The sequence below is a fragment of the Python bivittatus genome, unplaced genomic scaffold, assembly GCF_059951505.1.
Source record: "Python bivittatus isolate LINGU-HERP-01145 unplaced genomic scaffold, Pbiv_v1 ctg000240_np1212, whole genome shotgun sequence".
Lineage (NCBI taxonomy): Eukaryota > Metazoa > Chordata > Lepidosauria > Squamata > Pythonidae > Python > Python bivittatus.
In genome coordinates this window covers 2,676,441-2,692,928 of record NW_028277051.1, presented here as the reverse complement: position 1 = coordinate 2,692,928, position 16,488 = coordinate 2,676,441, and the positions used below count along the sequence as shown (strand labels likewise).

At 49.9% G+C, this 16,488-nt stretch overlaps 2 protein-coding genes across 7 annotated transcripts in view; one reads left to right on the top strand and one right to left on the bottom strand.

Annotated features, from left to right (window-relative positions):
• Positions 1 to 173: 173 nt before the first annotated feature.
• Positions 174 to 16,488, bottom strand: part of PIGL (phosphatidylinositol glycan anchor biosynthesis class L) — a 53,543-nt gene continuing 37,228 nt past the window's right edge. For 2 of the 6 annotated variants that reach the window (XM_088138769.1, XM_088138770.1), the window contains exon 7: positions 15,253 to 15,719. In XM_088138769.1, coding sequence (XP_087994895.1) covers positions 15,621 to 15,719 — 99 coding nt within the window. In that variant the 3' untranslated portion in view covers positions 15,253 to 15,620. Of the gene's footprint in view, positions 3,114 to 7,138; positions 8,438 to 11,910; positions 12,305 to 15,252; positions 15,720 to 16,488 lie in introns of those variants that run through there. The other 4 variants (XR_015795812.1, XR_015795813.1, XM_088138772.1 and 1 more) reach the window with 4 other exon arrangements.
• Positions 10,120 to 15,274, top strand: CENPV (centromere protein V). The gene is made up of 5 exons (XM_088138773.1): positions 10,120 to 10,515; positions 11,787 to 11,885; positions 12,296 to 12,365; positions 13,097 to 13,211; positions 14,362 to 15,274. Exons 1-5 carry the CDS (start codon positions 10,220 to 10,222, stop codon positions 14,484 to 14,486), a joined length of 705 nt encoding a protein of 234 aa, XP_087994899.1. The 5' UTR covers positions 10,120 to 10,219; the 3' UTR covers positions 14,487 to 15,274.

Here is a 16,488-nt window from a genome sequence, read left to right as displayed (position 1 = left end):
GGTTCATTGGTCTTCTGTGAATGCAGAGAATGATCTCCCTTTTGGAAATTTCCCAAGCTTTCTCACTACTTCTATATTTTTCTAACCTCGGAGAAACTGTTAAAGAAAGCAGACTAGTTGGGCAATCTCTTTAATTCAGGAACCATCCATTCCAAATATTTTTACATATTTTTTAATTTTATTTTGGCAGTGTCTGTCTCCAAAGCAACTCTGGACTGCTTGCAGTATAAAACAAAATATAAATACAAGGACATAAATAAAAATACAGTAAGGGAAGTATCACAATGGCAGTCTGAATCGCAATACAGGTAGTGCTCACTTAACAACCACAATTGGGACCAGCAACTCTGTTGCTAAATGACCTGGTCATTAACCAAGACATCATGTAACTGTGACAGACTTATGACTTCACTTCCACTGTGGTTGATAAGCAAATCACCCGCAGTCGTTAAGCGAGGCATCATGTGACCACAACTTGCGATTTTACTGCTGACTTCTCCACTGACTCTGCTTGTCAGAAGCCAGCTGTAAAGTGTGCAAGTAGCAATCATGTGACTGTGGGACGCTGCGACAGTCGTAAACACCTGCTGGTTGTGAGGCTCCCAGGTCACTCAACAGCTTCCTTCAAGGCAGACGTCACCAGCGCCTCTCTCAAAGAGGCTGACACACCCACAGGGCCCCAACTACAGCCCACCACTGGCCGCCTTAATCCTAGAGGGGCTTGGATCCCACAAACAGGTAGCCGAACTAACAACACAGAGAATGCTGTTCATGCTGTGACTTCCTAAAGAGTCACCACCTGAAACTCAACCCAGATCACAAAAGACCTTGCCTCTGGTACCTTGACCCAATCAGAGTCAACTCAGCACGAATCTGAGTAACTTCATCCACCAAAAAGGCAGAATATTCCTCACAGTAGCCCTGCAGATGGTCCTGTGTCCTGCCCCTACTGAGCAGGGACTGGATCGCTGTAAAGAGGCCCACTGGGCAGTTACCAACAGATGTAGTAAAGGTGGAGAAATATTAATGTTTCACCACCCTTATCGCCACGAGGCAATGCACAATACAGGCTCTTACCCATATTTCGCAGCAGGTCTTCCTCCAATGGCTCTCCAGTTGTAACTTCTGGTGCTTCATTTCCTGGAGCTACTCAGTAAACCAATTTGCACCCTGAGAACAGTGCACGGGGAGAGGCTGCATTGGGCTGATGAAGTCCAAGGCCCTGCCACCCACCGGTTCCAGGCGGTGACCCAGGCCTTGGTCAAACCACCCACCAGATTCTCAGGGAGAACTCCGGGCCCTGTCTGAACCCCATAGGATCCATCAAGTGCCTGAGGCAGGTTGGTTGAATAGGCTCTGTCTTCTCACAAGGGAGGGTGACACCAGTGACTCTGAAGGTAATCAGAGAGTAATCTGGCCACGGCAACAGGCAGATGTTAATGTCTTCCATTACCAGATCATGTCACAAAAACCAGATCTAGTGTGCAGCCACTGGTATGCATCAGGTCATCTATGACTTGGGGCAGGTCCATGGTTACCACGGAGGCCACTAACTCCTGAGCCTCCCCAGACTCCACACCACCAGGCAGCAAATTGAAATCCCCAAGGACTAATAGTCTTGGGGACTCTATTGCCAGCCTGGCAACAGCATCCAGCAGCCCAGGCAGGGATGCCGCTGGGCAGCAGGGAGGGCGGTATACCGGCAGCAATCTCAACTGTTCCCTAGAGCCCAACTCCAACCACAGGGACTCCCATCCAGTGCTCTGCGGAGCAGAGCCTCTGAGAACCTTCAGTGATTTGTGGATAACAACAGCTCGGCATCTCAGTTGACGCAAGACCCGAGACCCAGGTGGGCACAGTTCTAAGAAAGGATCTCCCGTGTGCCTTTTCCTTTTGGGATAAGCAAAGCAGAGGAAAAGATAAGAAACAGCCAACAAATGAAAGGCAGGAGATGAGATAAAAGAAACAATTAAAATTGGCTTGCACTAACATATTCGCCACCCATCTCCATACCTTTCTCCTCTTACAAATTACCTTTAAAAGAATTTATGCCCATCAATCAGAAGAATTCTGTGTCAATAAATGCCATGCCTAATGTTTGGCAATAATTTGTGGGGTTTGTCAATGCACTGATTTATACCTCTATATATGGGCATGTTTATGTTGCAAACATGGGGAAATTGTGATTAGTTCACGACATCTTTAAAACACATTTCAATGCTATCCTGATAATTCTGGATGACTAAGTGGCTGACAAACAGTTGCTGCCAGGCACATTGCAGGGCAAGCAACATACATCCCAGTCTTATGACCAGCTTGATCACGTTGGTGCATTTAGAGTTCCCAGAAGAACTGAAGTCAGTTAGGAACTCAGCTTGAGGTTAAAAAAAACCAGATCACTTGGCAACAGGGTAAAAAGAAAAAAAGCTGCTAGATGGAAAGAAGGTTCCATGTATTTACAAAAGAGAGATTGTGCAGAGTCTTGCACACCATTACAGAAGATTACTGCTTCGGTTATACCAAGACTTTTCTATGCAATAAGGACCCACATATCTTTTATATGAGAGTGTCTTGTTTGTCTCCTAAGAAAGAGAGTTAAACAATGCATAGGAAACTGCTGGTTTCCTTCTACTCACACTCTAATCATTTTTGTGGATGGGAGGTTGTTTTCCCCAAGTACAGATGCAGCCAGAAGTATTGTTACCCCGCCACTTTCCCCCAAAGAGTCCCAATTTGCCATGAAATAAGTTAAAACTGACACAAGTCAATGGCATCCACCATTTTTCATTCCATAGTCCATAGAGCAGAGGCTTTGCTTCTGATACAGGATTTAACATACCCTTGTAAATAATGAAACAGATGAAAATGGCACGGACATAATTATTGGTACCCCTAACCTAACATTTCGTAGTACACCCTTTTGAGGCAATAACCGCACTCAGGCACTTTCTGTAGTTCTGAATAAGACTTCTGCACTTCTCAACCGGCAATTTGTCCCACTCTTCTCGAGCGAACTGCTTCGGTTGTCTTAGGTTTGATGGGTTCCTTCTTGGGATTCTTCGGGGACAAGTGGACCAATACTTTTCACCGCATCTGTATGTCTCTCTCTCGGCCTGTTGAAAAAAGATAAAGTGGAGACAATCACTCTCTATGGGATTTAGATTAGATACATTTTTGGAAACTGCTTCAGCATAAACCAGTGTTTTAACCTTTGGCCTGTAATGTGCGTTTCTGTGCCTAATTATGCTTTTGCAAATGTCCTATTCTTGGAAAATATTACTGTTGGTTGATTATTTATTTATTGTAATTCTTCAAACCTCAACAAGCACAAGTAGCCCTGCTTAATTTTTAGAACTGAGCGGCAAATGGTTCTTTCTTTTGCTCCTGCTCCTTTGGCAAACCTCACAAAGCTGTGAAATTCTGATCTAAGTTGAGATGATCTAACAGTCTGGAAATGACAGCTGGGAGCTGGACATGCCCAGACTAAGTCTCTTTGGACAGGTCTGAATGCATCACTTGGTTGAAATGTCTACAGGTAGTCCTCCCTTAACCACCATTCGTTTAGCGACTGTCTGAAATTGCAACAGTGCTGAACAAAGGGACTTACAGCTGGCCCTCACACTTACAACCATTGCAGCGCTCCCATGGTCACATGATTGTGATCCCGGTGCTTGGCAACCAGCTCGCACTTACAACGGTTGCAGCATCCCAGGGTCACATGATCGCCATTTGCGACCTTCCCAGCTGGCTTCTGGCAAGCAAAATCAGAGGGGAACCATGTGATTTGTTTAACAACTGTGTGATTTGCTTAATGGCCACGGTGATTTGCTTAATGACTGCTGCAAAAAAAGTCATAAAATTGGGTGCAACTTGCTTAACAACTGCCCCGCTTAACAACGAATTTTCCGGTCCCTATTGTGGTCATTAACAGTACTAATTTTAAAAGCCAAAATGTGGAAGATTCTGGAAAAAATGGAGTAGGTTTCAATGAGATTAAACAGAAAGAGATCACGTTTGGGAATCTGATTTTTTTAACTGAATTCATTCTAAACCACAATATTAATTTGAACACATCCTAGCTTTACAAGAGGTCAGCACAAGGTGCACTGAATGTTTCTGTTAAACCTGGGAACTGGATAGCTCACCTTCCAGTCTTTAAAATACCCTCTAGGTGCATTTTGGCAGCAATCTGTTTCTTGATCTCAGTTTCACATTGAGACATGTAAAGCAAACTTACGTTGCTACGTATCCTGAAACGAGCTTTCTGAAAAACCTTTCTCAGTCCTTCCAACCCTCCCCGCTCCCTGCCACAAGTAATCCTTTGTTTGCATTGCCTGCTTTTAAGAAGCTTAATACTGGATTTGAGCCACTCAGGATTTCTTCAGGATTTCTTAGGGTCTAAAACTCCCATATGAGATTGAAATATTCTTCCTGGAAGACCAATTAAGAAAGATCAATATGAAAAAACTCTTCTTCTGCATCAATTGTTCCTCCAGTATAGCCATGAGACGGAGATTGACAGATGTCTCTCCAGTTGCTGTAGACTAATATTACGTTCCTAGAAGAGTGTCTCAGGGTGCCTTAGTTTTAAAATAAAAGCTAAGCAGGAAGTGGAACAGTTCAGCGTCAACAAACTTTCTAGCTTTTATAGTTACCAGAACGTGGCTGATTCTGAGACAGAGACTTCTACTGGGGAGCAACGTTTCACCTAAATAAGTGCGAGTTGCACAAGTTGTGGGTGGGTTCTTGCAGAATTTAAAAGCAGCTTACACAGGCAGGAAGCAGTTCTGGTTGGACCGGTGCCCTTTGCAGTTTCTCTGTCTGAATCACAAAATGGGCGTGCTTCCCAGAAACTTTGTACTGCTGACTCATGATCATGGAAACATTCCTGTTCAGATAGCAAGGCCGGAGGGTGGGGGAAGAAGAAATGTATTCTGATACCTGGAGTCCTGCACCATAAGCTATAAGGGAGCTTTGAACGTCACAGGATCTTTGGAAAGCAGGTCACAATTTCTAGTTTATTCTTTTCTCTGCTCCTCCTGGGCATCAGATTGTTTTTCTACTGTTGATCAAAATCCCTTGTTTCTGGGCTTCCTAGCAACAGATGTTAGTGGAAACAGTCTTGAAAAGAGTCATTTATTGACTCTTCAGTTTGAGCCAGTAAGGCTTGTGCATACATTTTTCAGATTTGCCCAATGGATGAATTAATTTAAGATTAATGAACAGGCTGAACTCCCATAACATAGTAAGCACCAAAAACAAAAAACCAAGGTAAATTCTGACCAAGCTTAAGCGTATTATACAAGGGGACCTAGTTAAGTGTGCGTGTTGTGTGAGCAGGAAAACCCTCTGGTTATTTTTGCAACTCATCCTTCACCTTCTGACCTAGGAGTTACTCTGCTTCAGTTTCTACCTTGCTTTCCTGAAGAAAAGTTCCAATGAGCTCTGTTGATGTTTTCACACAAATTTCATACAAAAATGTTCTGAGGAAGAGCAGAAGTAGGTCATTGTGCTCAGTTACATCCAGCTGTTAAGAAATTAACTTCCTTCTTGTTGGCAAGAGAGAAGAAAAGGTTGGGAGAGGAAAAAAATGGGCAGTTTGGAGAAGGGATGATTCACATTTGGGCTTTTCACAGAGGAAATTGTAATGATGGGCCTTGTAATCCAACATGCCTATCGCGCACCAGAATGGACCCATTTGCTTTAGATCCTGCCAACTTCTTCCCATAATCCTTGTTATGCACGTCTTGTTCTTGATGACAATTCCTTTATTGTTCCTTTTGTATACCATTCTGCCCCACTCAAACCCAATCAAACTTTAAAGCATAAAATGTCCTAATGTGCTCATTGGTTCTACTGCTATTACCGTGGCCTTGCTCTGCTATTAAAATCAATTCTGGGCTGGCAGAACCCCAGGAAATCTGTTTTTACCATGACAGGAAGAGCTTCTGGAGCAGCTCAGAGATTTAATTAAGATTTCCTGTTCATGTGACTGTGTCATCAGGAGTTGAGCTTGACTCAAGAGCATCTTTCCCTTTTCAGTTTGGGGATCATGAAATCCAGTTCCCATTACATGATCTCATCCCACATTAAATGCACATTGAACGCAGGACAAGAGGCGTGCTTTGCAAGTCTGTATAATAATCGTCTATCTAAAAAATTGGCCTGCTTCACCTGTAATTTATGACTGAATCACTCCTGCTGTTTATAGAACATGAAACTTCAAGCAGGAAACGATCCAGTTAGTCTTCTTTTTTGAAGGAGGTTAGTAATCCTGGAGGTGTGGGGTTACTGATCAGTTTTTGGAAGTCTGCCTAGCACCTGCTGATTATGGGAATCCTGACTTTGGAGCTTGAACTTGTCAACTTTCCAGTTACAGTCACTGTAAGAAGATGTTGGAGGATGGATATGGATAGACATGTGGTCTATTTGGGCTCTTCCAATGATCTGAGGCTCATGAGATCCAACCACATCATTTGTTCAGCTTCAGTTTGGAGCAGGCCTGCCCAACACACAGATTATGGGCCACACGTGGCTCACCAGGCAGCCTTATATACCCTGCCAGTGTTTTTTAAAAATCTCAAGGAAGCCATTGCTGCCAAACATTGTCACTGTCCTGAAAGACACACTGCTGAGTTCCTCCAAGGCCTCCAGGCTTCATCAACACCATCAGCTTCATCACTGGCCATTAGCTGTCTAACAGCTGATTGGCGTGCCAGCTATTCTTTGTGGCCCATGATGATTTTTAATGTATTAAATGTGGCCCTTCCCCACTACAAGTTGTGCAGGCCTGATTTAGAGGCTGAATCTGTGGCTGGTTGGACCGAGCCCTGCTCAACTTACATAGGAAATTGACTTGTGGCAAGCAGGACTGTTGTGAGACTCTTTTGAAACATCTGGAAAAACAGCCCAGGGAGGTCCGTCTTCAACTAGTGGAATAAGGAATGGGGCTGTTGGCAGTGAGTTGCCAAGGCTAGCAGCCCCCCAGACATAGCCCACGGAATAGGCAAACTAGCAGTAGTTACGAATTTGGTTCTGGGTGCAATTCAAGATACTAATTGGCATTTTCATGGGATAACTGGGGACCATCTTCCCATACGTTCTGCCCATCCAATAAGGACTTGCAAAAGGAGATCACCTTGTTCTTTCTCTAGGAGACTGGCCATTTGCAGGGATCTTGAAGGTGGCACTTTTTAATTGCTGCTCTTATTTCGAATAGCTTCCCCACTCCCCCGAGATCTGTGGGTTCCAGAAAGGCCATCCAAACCTTGCTTTTTCAACAGGCCTTCCAAGTGGAAATGTTGTGAGCTGTTCCTTTCCGCAACCTGGAGATAAATGAACATACAATTTTACCTCTGGCGCTGAGTTTTGTATTTATATTGTTATTTATGTTTTGGACTTCACCATTTCATAAACAGGGTATGTATGCGGCTCAGTTTTTGTTGCAGTTGGAGTGGCAAAGAAGCTGCATAAATAAATAAGGAAGGAAGGAAGGAAGGAAGGAAGGAAGGAAGGAAGGAAGGAAGGAAGGAAGGAAGGAAGGAAGGAAGGAAGGAAGGAAGTGTGACCATAGGAAATTCCTTGACAGCAAAAACAGCCAAAAAACTGTTGTGGGTGAAAGAAATACAACAGGCACCTGGCAGAACTTGGCTCCCTTTCCCAGTTTAAATGGACTTTTGTACAGAAGCACAATGCTAAGCCTACATTTATCAAGCCTAAGTGAGACCTGACCAGCTCTTTAGAAAGGGCCGGTCAGGCAACACATGGACAGATAGCCCTGCAGAAGCCCGGTGTCCAGCCTCTTCTGCAGCCCATGTGGAATGGGGCCATGGAACCGGTGCCCAGCAACCAGAGGTGAGGGGGTCTGTGCGGGTTCTTTGCTTTCCACGGACTGGACACCCCACAGCGTAGCAAAGCTGTACATGGTGCTTTATTGCAGCACACACCTTCCCCAAAAACAGGCTATCGCTCTACACCCTTCCAGGACTTGCAAGGCGATGCTGCTATAAATATGTCTTTAATGCTCAGTCCTTTAATGCTGAGTCCAGGCAAAAGTCCCAAAGTCTGCAGAGTGGCAGACCACCTTCGCCTCCTTCCAAACGTTCTTACTCTGGCTGGGTTGAGGGGCTGCTTCAGTGTGCTTGTTCTTTTTCTAGCTGCTCCTGAGCTCCGGGCAAAGCTCCAGGCAAGACCCACCGGGACAGGCTGCTCACCGTAGCTTGTGGTCCTGGCAGTTGAGCGATCGCCCTCTTGCCTGCTTGTGACAGCTGCCAATCTCCAGACGTCACCTCCGCTACCTCCGCTTCCCCGTCTGTCTGCAGGCCGTTTGCTTGTCTCCTTTCCTCTTACGCACGCACACTCGACACACACCTCCTCATCCACTCTGTCTTGGCATCTGCTGGGTGGGGGGAGGCGGCCTCCGGACCTCGGCCTGGTCCTTTGAAGATGCCAGGGTGGGGCTCATGGTTACAGGCAGCTGGAACACTAGCTTGGATGCTTGTGAGTAAAGCTGTGCATGAATGTGCGAATGAATGCATGAGAGAAGTGGGGTGAGAAGCATCTCTGCCTGGCTGCAGCATCTTTTCCCAAGTGCAGACAGCAACCCCCACTTCGCTCCCTCACAGGGCCCGCAGCAGCCTTGGCTGGCCAATAGGAAAGGAGCAGGCCCCACCTGAGGGTGCCACTAACCCATGGCCAACGAAGCAGGCCAGACTGTACCCACAGCCAGACCGGTGCTAGGAGAAGAGGAACAACCCAACTGGAAGCGTGAAGGACGAATTTAAGTTGTGGGCTGGGGATGAGCCACAGGCAAGATCCGGAGGCTGTGGGGCCTCTTCGTGCACCCAGAGGCCTCCTGACCCCTTCCCTGTCGAGGGCTGCGCTGGCCCTTTCTGGAAGCAAGGCAGAAGCTTTGGCCCTGAGCCGGTTCTTTCGCTGGCCTTTCAATCGGATCCCGCCCCCGCTTCCCGTCCCAAATGACCTCCCTGTGACTAACAGGCAGAGGGGCTGCATTGATACAACCTGCCGAAGACGGAGTGTCTGCATTTGCATCCCGTGCTAAGCGTGGTTTAGTTTTAACCTCAGTTCACCTTTCTGTGATTTTGTGTACTGGGCAAACCCCGCTGCGTTTGAGCAGTTGGTCACACCACGTATCATACAAACCCGGAAGGGGGTTTCTTTGGTAACCAGCTAAGCCTGTGGTACAAGCACCGATGCCCTCGCATAAATCTTGTTGGAGTCAGGACCTCATCTGCACCCCCTTGCCTCCTTCCCTCCCCATCACTGTGCCCCCTTTGGAGGCAAGGGGGTGCAGATGAGGACTAAGAGGAAGTCACCCGTGCGGATGCAGACAGTCGTGCATCTAACTCGGTCGAGCTCAGCTCCAAGTCAGCCAGAGCTCAGGGGGACCAGCCCTCCCCGGAGGTGTCCTGCTTTCGAACATGGCCTCCCCTCCACCGCTTTCCTCTGCTTGGGTCGCGTCTCTCCTCTTGTCATTTCTTCCTAAGGGCCCAAGGACAGCCCTGCTGGACCACGCCAACCTCATCCTGGTCTAGTGCTTTGTTTCTTACAGTGGGGGGTGTCTAGCAGGGGGCAGCAGTGGGGGGGAGGATGCAAGCAAGAGAGGGAGACCTTCCCCATCCCACCGCTGCTTCCTTACTGTGGGTACGCAGAGAGATGCGACGCCTGACTTTTAAGTGGGGCAAAAGCGGTTGGCCCTGGCCTTCTTCTGGAAAGTTGTTCAGCTTCCCAGTCTAGCCTACAGCCTGGGAGCTCCTGGTGGTCCCCCGTCCAAGGTGAGCGTGGGAGATCAAGCCCAGATGGGCCAGGCAAAAGCTGCTCCAGATTGGCTCCATCTCCCGCGGGAAGGCAGCCCACCCTCCTAAGCCACCGGGAAGCCGTGGCTTATGGTTTAGGTGTGCGCCAGGTGGGAACCCAGCCGCTCCATCCATCCATCCGCCCATCCATCCTTGACGGGTCCCGACGGAGCTTTCCGGCCTCCCCTCCCTCCGAGAGCCCCCTGTCTCGCGGTCCCCTCGCCCCCGGCGGCCCGGCCTGGCCCGGCCCGGCCGGCCGGCGCCTCCTCCGCCACGCCGGGCCCGGCCTCGCCTTCTCCTTCGCCTTCTCCTTCTCCGGCCGCGCGCGGCTTTCTCCGGCAGGCGCGGAGCGGGCTCGCCCTCCAGCGGCCAGCCCGGGAGCGCAGCTGGAGCGGCGAGCCAGGATGGGGAAGGCGCGGCGGTCCCCGGCGGAGTCGGCGGCGCTCAAAGCCCCCGCAGGCCGCAGGAGGACGCCGCCGGCGCCCGCGCCCCGCGACCGGGGCTCCCCGAGCGCGGCCAAGGCGCCGCTCAAGAAGCCGCCCAAGCCGCAGGGCTCGCCGTCGCCGCCGTCGCCGCCGGCGGGCGCCCCGGACGAGCCGGGCAGCCTGGCCCTGGGGGCGCAGAAGGAGCGCTGGCTGCAGTTCCAGAAGCGCCAGCGGGTGAGCTGCGAGGAGGCGGCCAAGCTCCTGCTGGACACCTTGTGAGTAAGGCGAGGGGCGCGGGCCCGGCCACGCCCCCGGCCCCGGCCCCCGCGCTGCGCCTGGCTGCGGGGAGCGGGGGGCGCGCCCGGCGCCCGCGGCCAGCTGGCGGCGCGAACAGCACCGGCCCCGCGGCGGGAAGCGCTCGGCTTCCGCGGGGCGGAAGGACGGGCCTTACTGCGGGTGCAGCCGCGGGCCGTCCGGAAGACCCCCGGGCCGCCCCCCAACCGTCAAGGCGGAAGCGGGCACCGAGCCCCGCATTAGCTTTCAGCGCTGGGAAAGCGGGGAGGCTGGCTGGCCTCGGATCCCCTGCCCCGGGGCAGGAAGGACTGGGGCAGCCTTGAGCCTCTGTGCCTTGCTGCCAGGGCGCAAGTGGGGAGGGGGGCGCTGGGGCTCCAGCCGGGGAGCAAGATGGCTTGGGACATCCTGCTGGGTGGGGAATGGGGGCACCTTCTGGGAAGTGGGGGAAACTGAACAGCACCTGGAACAGCACCTGCCTTTGAGAGCAGCCTGAATTCACACTTCACCAAAAAAGGACCCTGCGGAAGGAGACTTTGGCCACCCGGAGAGAAAAGAGCGGCCTTGTTCTTTAGGAGAGCTGGTTTCCCTGAACCAGGTGGGGCTTCCTTCCATCTCCAGAGCCCCTCTGGGTCTTTGCCTGGCACCCCCCCCCCACCCCAGATGGCTTCTCCAGATCTCTTGGCCGAGAGGGATCCCGGAGAAGAGTTAATTGGCTGGCTTTCCGCCCTGGACTCGGCTGGCAACCTCTGGAGATCGTGAAGAGGCCCGTGTTCATAGATACTCTTGGGGCAGCCGACAGCCCTGCTAGCTAGGAGTTTATAGGAGTGGAAGCTCCACGCATCTGGGAGATGCTACCTGGGGGCCTGTGCTAAGAAAACAAGAGTTGGAGAAAAAGGTGGTGTCTTTTGTGTAAAGAGGAAAAATGGGTCCAGCACAAAGTGCTAATTCTCCAGGGTTCCAGCCACCGATGCCCTCTTCCAGGATAATACACTATATCTCGTTCCGGCCACTAGTGGTTGTATTCTCCTCCATGAGCTGCTGGAGTCCACACACGCTAGATATTTCTGCCAGCCCTGAACTGCTGTTTCGGTTTGCCTGGGCTAATCTGCATTTGGGGAGTGCGTCTGCCATTAGGATATGGGATTATTTGTTGTAGGAGCCCCGAGTTGGGTTCTTTCTGCAAAAGCCTCCATGTAGTTACTGGAACTCACTGGTTCTAGAAATGATCAGTAAAGGATCTCTTTCTCTCTAGCGAGTACCAAGGACTGGTGAAACACACGGGAGGCTGCCATTGCGGGGCCGTCCGTTTTGAAGTCTGGGCCTCCGATAACCTCCATGTCTTTGACTGCAAGTAAGTATCAACAGAGGCTTTGCCCCCCGAGGAAGCTGTAAAAAGCATGTTCGTTCACAGTTGTTTGGGCCAGCAGAGTCTTTCCAGAGATTCCTGCTGTGGAACTGCATCTCGGGTGAAATGAGGGAGATTTGAATCGGAATGAAAATAAGTCCCCTGATGGCCAGCATTTTCTTTTTTCTCTTGTGGGAGAAGCAGTCTAGGCTAGCCAAAAATCAGGAGGAGTCTGTTAGCCCCTTCTCCGAAAACTTACAAAAGCTTCTGCCTCTGAATAAAATTGGTGAGTTGGAAAAGGGGCTACCAAACTCCTTTTTTTTAAAACTTGCAGGCTTACCCTTGTTGTCTCAGTATCTCGTTGAGATAGCCTCTCCCCAATTCACATTTCCTCTTCTCCCATTTCCCTTCTCCAGCTGCAGCATCTGTGTTAAGAAGCAAAACAGACATTTCATCGTGCCTGCTTCCCACTTTAAGCTGTTGAAGGTAAGAAGGGGAGGGGGTAGGGATGTTGCCTAGACCACGGGGAGGGGGTGTTATTCCCCTGTTTACATTTTGAGGGGTGGAAAACCTGATTCCTTGAGAGACCATCCTCCTGTTTACCGATTCACCGAAAGGTTAAGTTGGGATCCAGGCTCAGCGACCTTGTAGTGGCTCGGCATGGGAAAAAGGGTCTGTTAGCATTACCAGAGAGTCTGCTCAGAGTCAGGTGGCAAGGGACGGGATCCCGGCATCAGTGGAGGGACCCAAACCTGCCATGGCTATCATGGCTTATATATATCGTCCTCTGATCCCATGTATACAATCTCATTTGGAATCGTAGAGTTGAAGGAACCACAAGGATCATCTAGTTCAGTGTTTCTCAAACTTGGCGACTTTAAGAGGCGTGGACCGCAACTTCCAGAATTCCCCAGCCAGCATGGCTGGGTGGGGAATTCTGGGAGTTAAAGTCCACGCCTCTTAAAGTCGCCAAGTTTGAGAAATGCTGATCTAGTCCAATTCCCTGCCAAGTGTAGGCAAACTAATTCAGCCACCCCAGAGAGGTGGTGGCTGTCCAGCCTCTTCTTAAAAACCTTCAGAGATGGAGAACTCACCCTTTCCCTAGAGAGACTCTTCCACTATTGCACAGATCTTACAAAACCACAGTAAGGACACCCATAACATTCTCGGAGCTTTTCCCCCAAACACCCACATCACGTCGTCTTCTTTCTCTCAAGGGTGCTGACCACCTCTCCACGTACACCTTCAACACTCACTGCGCCCAGCACACCTTCTGCAAGACATGCGGCGTCCAGAGCTTTTACACCCCCCGTTCCAATCCAGACGGCTACGGTAGGATACGGTTTGGGGCAAAGGGCGGGCAAGATGTCAGGTTTGTCTAATAGCGCCCTTCTGTCTCAGAGACGAATCCATGATCTTTCTACAGCCCTGGTTATTCTACATTCCAGTTTTCTCAGGCCGCAACAGATGTGAACTTTCCTCTGCGTTACGGGAGAGCCGTTCCCTTTTTTGCAGAACTGCAGCATGGCGCCCGCATATTCTATACCTGTTAAAAGCGTTTCATTGCAAAAAACAGGCAAAGGAAAGGGGATCCTACAATCTTTACATTCCATAGGTAGATCAGGATGGATGTATTTGGACCTAAACTGATTTGCCTCATTCAGCTCAGCCCCTCCTGCTTGGTCCCTGAACTTTTCTTAGTCTGCCATTATCTATCGCCATTCCAAAAGTGTTCAACCATCTCATCGCCCTTTGTGATCCCTCCTTTTACTAGTCTTCTATTTTGTAACAACAAAATAAGCTGCTTTTGACAGTAAAACCTTGAACAACAGGCCTCTTCGGATCATGTAAAACCATTTAATGTACAAAAGAATTGTCCCCAAACAACACTGATTTGGACATTATCTGCCACAAGTTTAGCGGTGGCTTCTTACTTTTTTTAGGCTCAGGGTTGTCATGAGGTAGGGGTGTGTGTGTGTGTGTTGCCCGTGCAGGGACCTCTCCACCGCTGTACATCCTTGGGTCGAATTCCTTTCTGTTCGGAATGCCAGAGCAAAAAGACGGTTCCAAGCGAACCTTAAATTGCAGTTTGTGGCATTCTGAAATTCCGGTGCTGAACAAAAGTATTCTAGGGGAGCAATTTGTGGGTGTAGTGAACCTCAGCTAGCTTTTGCCACTGAACCATCCTGGAATTTTTCCTTCCTTCCCTCCTTCCCATGTGAAGAGCAGAACTCTGTGGGACAGCTATGGGGTGGAAAGAAAGTTTCAGTGCCCCCCCGTTGCCAATCTCCTTGCTCCAGATAGCTCCACAGAACATGAAAACACGTGGACCTCTTGTCCTGGCCCTACTGCCCCACCACCAGTTCAGCCCCTGCTTCAATCCCAGGAGCCAAACATATTCTTCACTTAAGACCTGATCTGCCCTTGCGAAAGGTAGAGCGCGGCCTTGCCTTCTCTGCTACGGCTGCCTGTCTCTTTGCAGGAATCGCTCCGCACTGCCTGGACGAGGGAACGATCACCAAGATCACAGTGGAGCCCATCAATGGGAAGGAGTGGGAGAAAGCAGTGAAGGGCCACCCCACCATCCGGAATATGTCGAAGCCATGACCTGCCCTGTTCTGGAAACACAGACGCTCAGCGGGCCATCTCTTCTCCCCCGTTATCCTCGGATTCCTCTAGGAAACAAAAGCGTGCCACTTTTGTGAAACACTCCACTCTCTGCTGCCCGTATCCCCCATCTATAGACTAGCTGTATAGAAACAGGACTGTCTCTATCCTGCACCCTCCCCCCCAAAAGAATTGTAGCCTTCTTATACTGAGAAAAAAGAGCGTTTTAAAAAAAAAAGATTAAAACACTGTGAGGCCCAAAGAATACGCCGGAATGCTTGCTGATGTGCAAAGATCCAGAGGAGAGTTTCCATGGAGGTGTCCTATTTTCAGCTTCTACAAGGAGATCTCCTTCTGTGAGAAGGGAGTTCCATCTAACCAAGAGTCTTGGTTTGTCAGCCTGGAATTTGGAGATGATTCCCGTTTTTTTATCTAAAGAAAGGAACAGATTCTAAGGCAGATCCGTTTCTTTCGGAGGAGGCGCTGCTCCATCATGGTGCTTAGAATAATTTCTGTAAAAGCCTATTTTTACCACAGGCTTAACTCAGTCAGCTGCAAACCTAGTGGCTGGAGCTGCACAGTGTAACAAGCTTGGTTTGTCTTGCGGGGTAGGGGGCGGGTGGAATGTCTTTGTGTGTTATGTGAATGCAGAAAGTGGATTAATTCAGTAATCAGGTTTAGTGTTCGGTATGAATGCAGTTCTAGAGTTGCCTTGTCCAAAATGACACTTCTCACTTTTGAGGAAACTCTGACTTGTTTTGAAAAAATAAAAAACACATATTTTTAAAGCATTTGTCCTGTATTTTGATACATCCGAAGGGGGAGGATCGCCCCCCGTCCTTCTGCACAATACACACTGCACCGTAACGCACGTCCTGCTCAAGTTGAAGGAACTGAGGTACATTCCCCAGTGGTTCCTTGCGCTTCCGTCGTCACAACAAGAACGTAAGTGGCAGCTGGAAGTAGACATTTGTGACGCCACATGGAAGAATCACTGAGCGCAGCTTCCCATTCAGGAAGGTCATTCAGTCTGGAGCAGGTCCTGTGCCATTTTTCCACTCAGCAGGGACCTGGGGAGCCGAGTCTTCCTCTCTTTCTCTCTGCGTCCCCAGTTAATCTGAAATCTCTTCCCCATTAGAGGAAAAGCAGTGAGTTGATCACCATGTAGCGTGAGAACGTCACATACAGGCGGCGGAACCAGAGGAGCTGGCTGTGGTGGCACCACATCGCCCTCTGGAAAAGGAGACACAACCAGACTTAAGCCAGGCCTGACTTGTATGCGAGGAGAACCCCAGGGGGTGGCTTTGGATGAAGCCGTTACAAACCATGAATAATCGCTGCTGAGTTGAGGGAGACGTCGAGAATCCCCTGCGCCACAATTCAGCGAATGCCATGCCTAAAGGGGGACTTGACTTGTGAAAACACCGGAGCAGAATAGCCATTTTCTTGCTGGACTTGGCAAGAAAGTGGGGTCCTGAGGTTTCCCTGGGGGTCAGAGGCATCCCCAGGCCTGACTAAGCTGGAAGCGGCAGATTCCAACTCAGCTTCCCACTTCCCAAAGCCGGTCCCAAGGCCCAGAGCTCCATTACGGAGCAAGCGCGTTGCGTGCAGAAGGGGCAGGATCAGTTCCTGCCACCTTTAAGAAAGGGCTGAGAACGGCACATCCTGAAACTGGCAAGAGGACGAGAGCAAAACTGGGCATGGCGGCAGGAACCTGGTGTAAGACACCGTCCTTTCCTATTGCGGAAGGGGCTTTCAGGCAGGGCAATTAGCTCCTCTGGATGAGTAAATACCCTGGGGGGTGGAATATCTGCACAGGATTTGGGAGATCGGCTGTTGCAGAGGGGAAAGGAAGTCCTGACCTGGATAGCCAAAAACTTGCATCAGTTTTTTAACTTGCTGGCTGGAATTCTCCAGCCGCCGGATGGAGGGCTTTACTCTGGATTGCGCGTGGCCAATAATCTCAAGCGTCTTGCTTTATGGCTCATTTCGTTACTCCCCC

Excerpts from the sequence above, each read along its gene's own strand:
- CENPV (XM_088138773.1), top strand. The coding sequence starts at position 10,220 with ATGGGGAAGGCGCGGCGGTCCCCGGCGGAGTCGGCGGCGCTCAAAGCC. Across the intron at positions 11,886-12,295 it reads CTCCATGTCTTTGACTGCAA|CTGCAGCATCTGTGTTAAGA; the intron begins GTAAGTATCAAC and ends TCCCTTCTCCAG. Across the intron at positions 13,212-14,361 it reads TTCCAATCCAGACGGCTACG|GAATCGCTCCGCACTGCCTG; the intron begins GTAGGATACGGT and ends GTCTCTTTGCAG.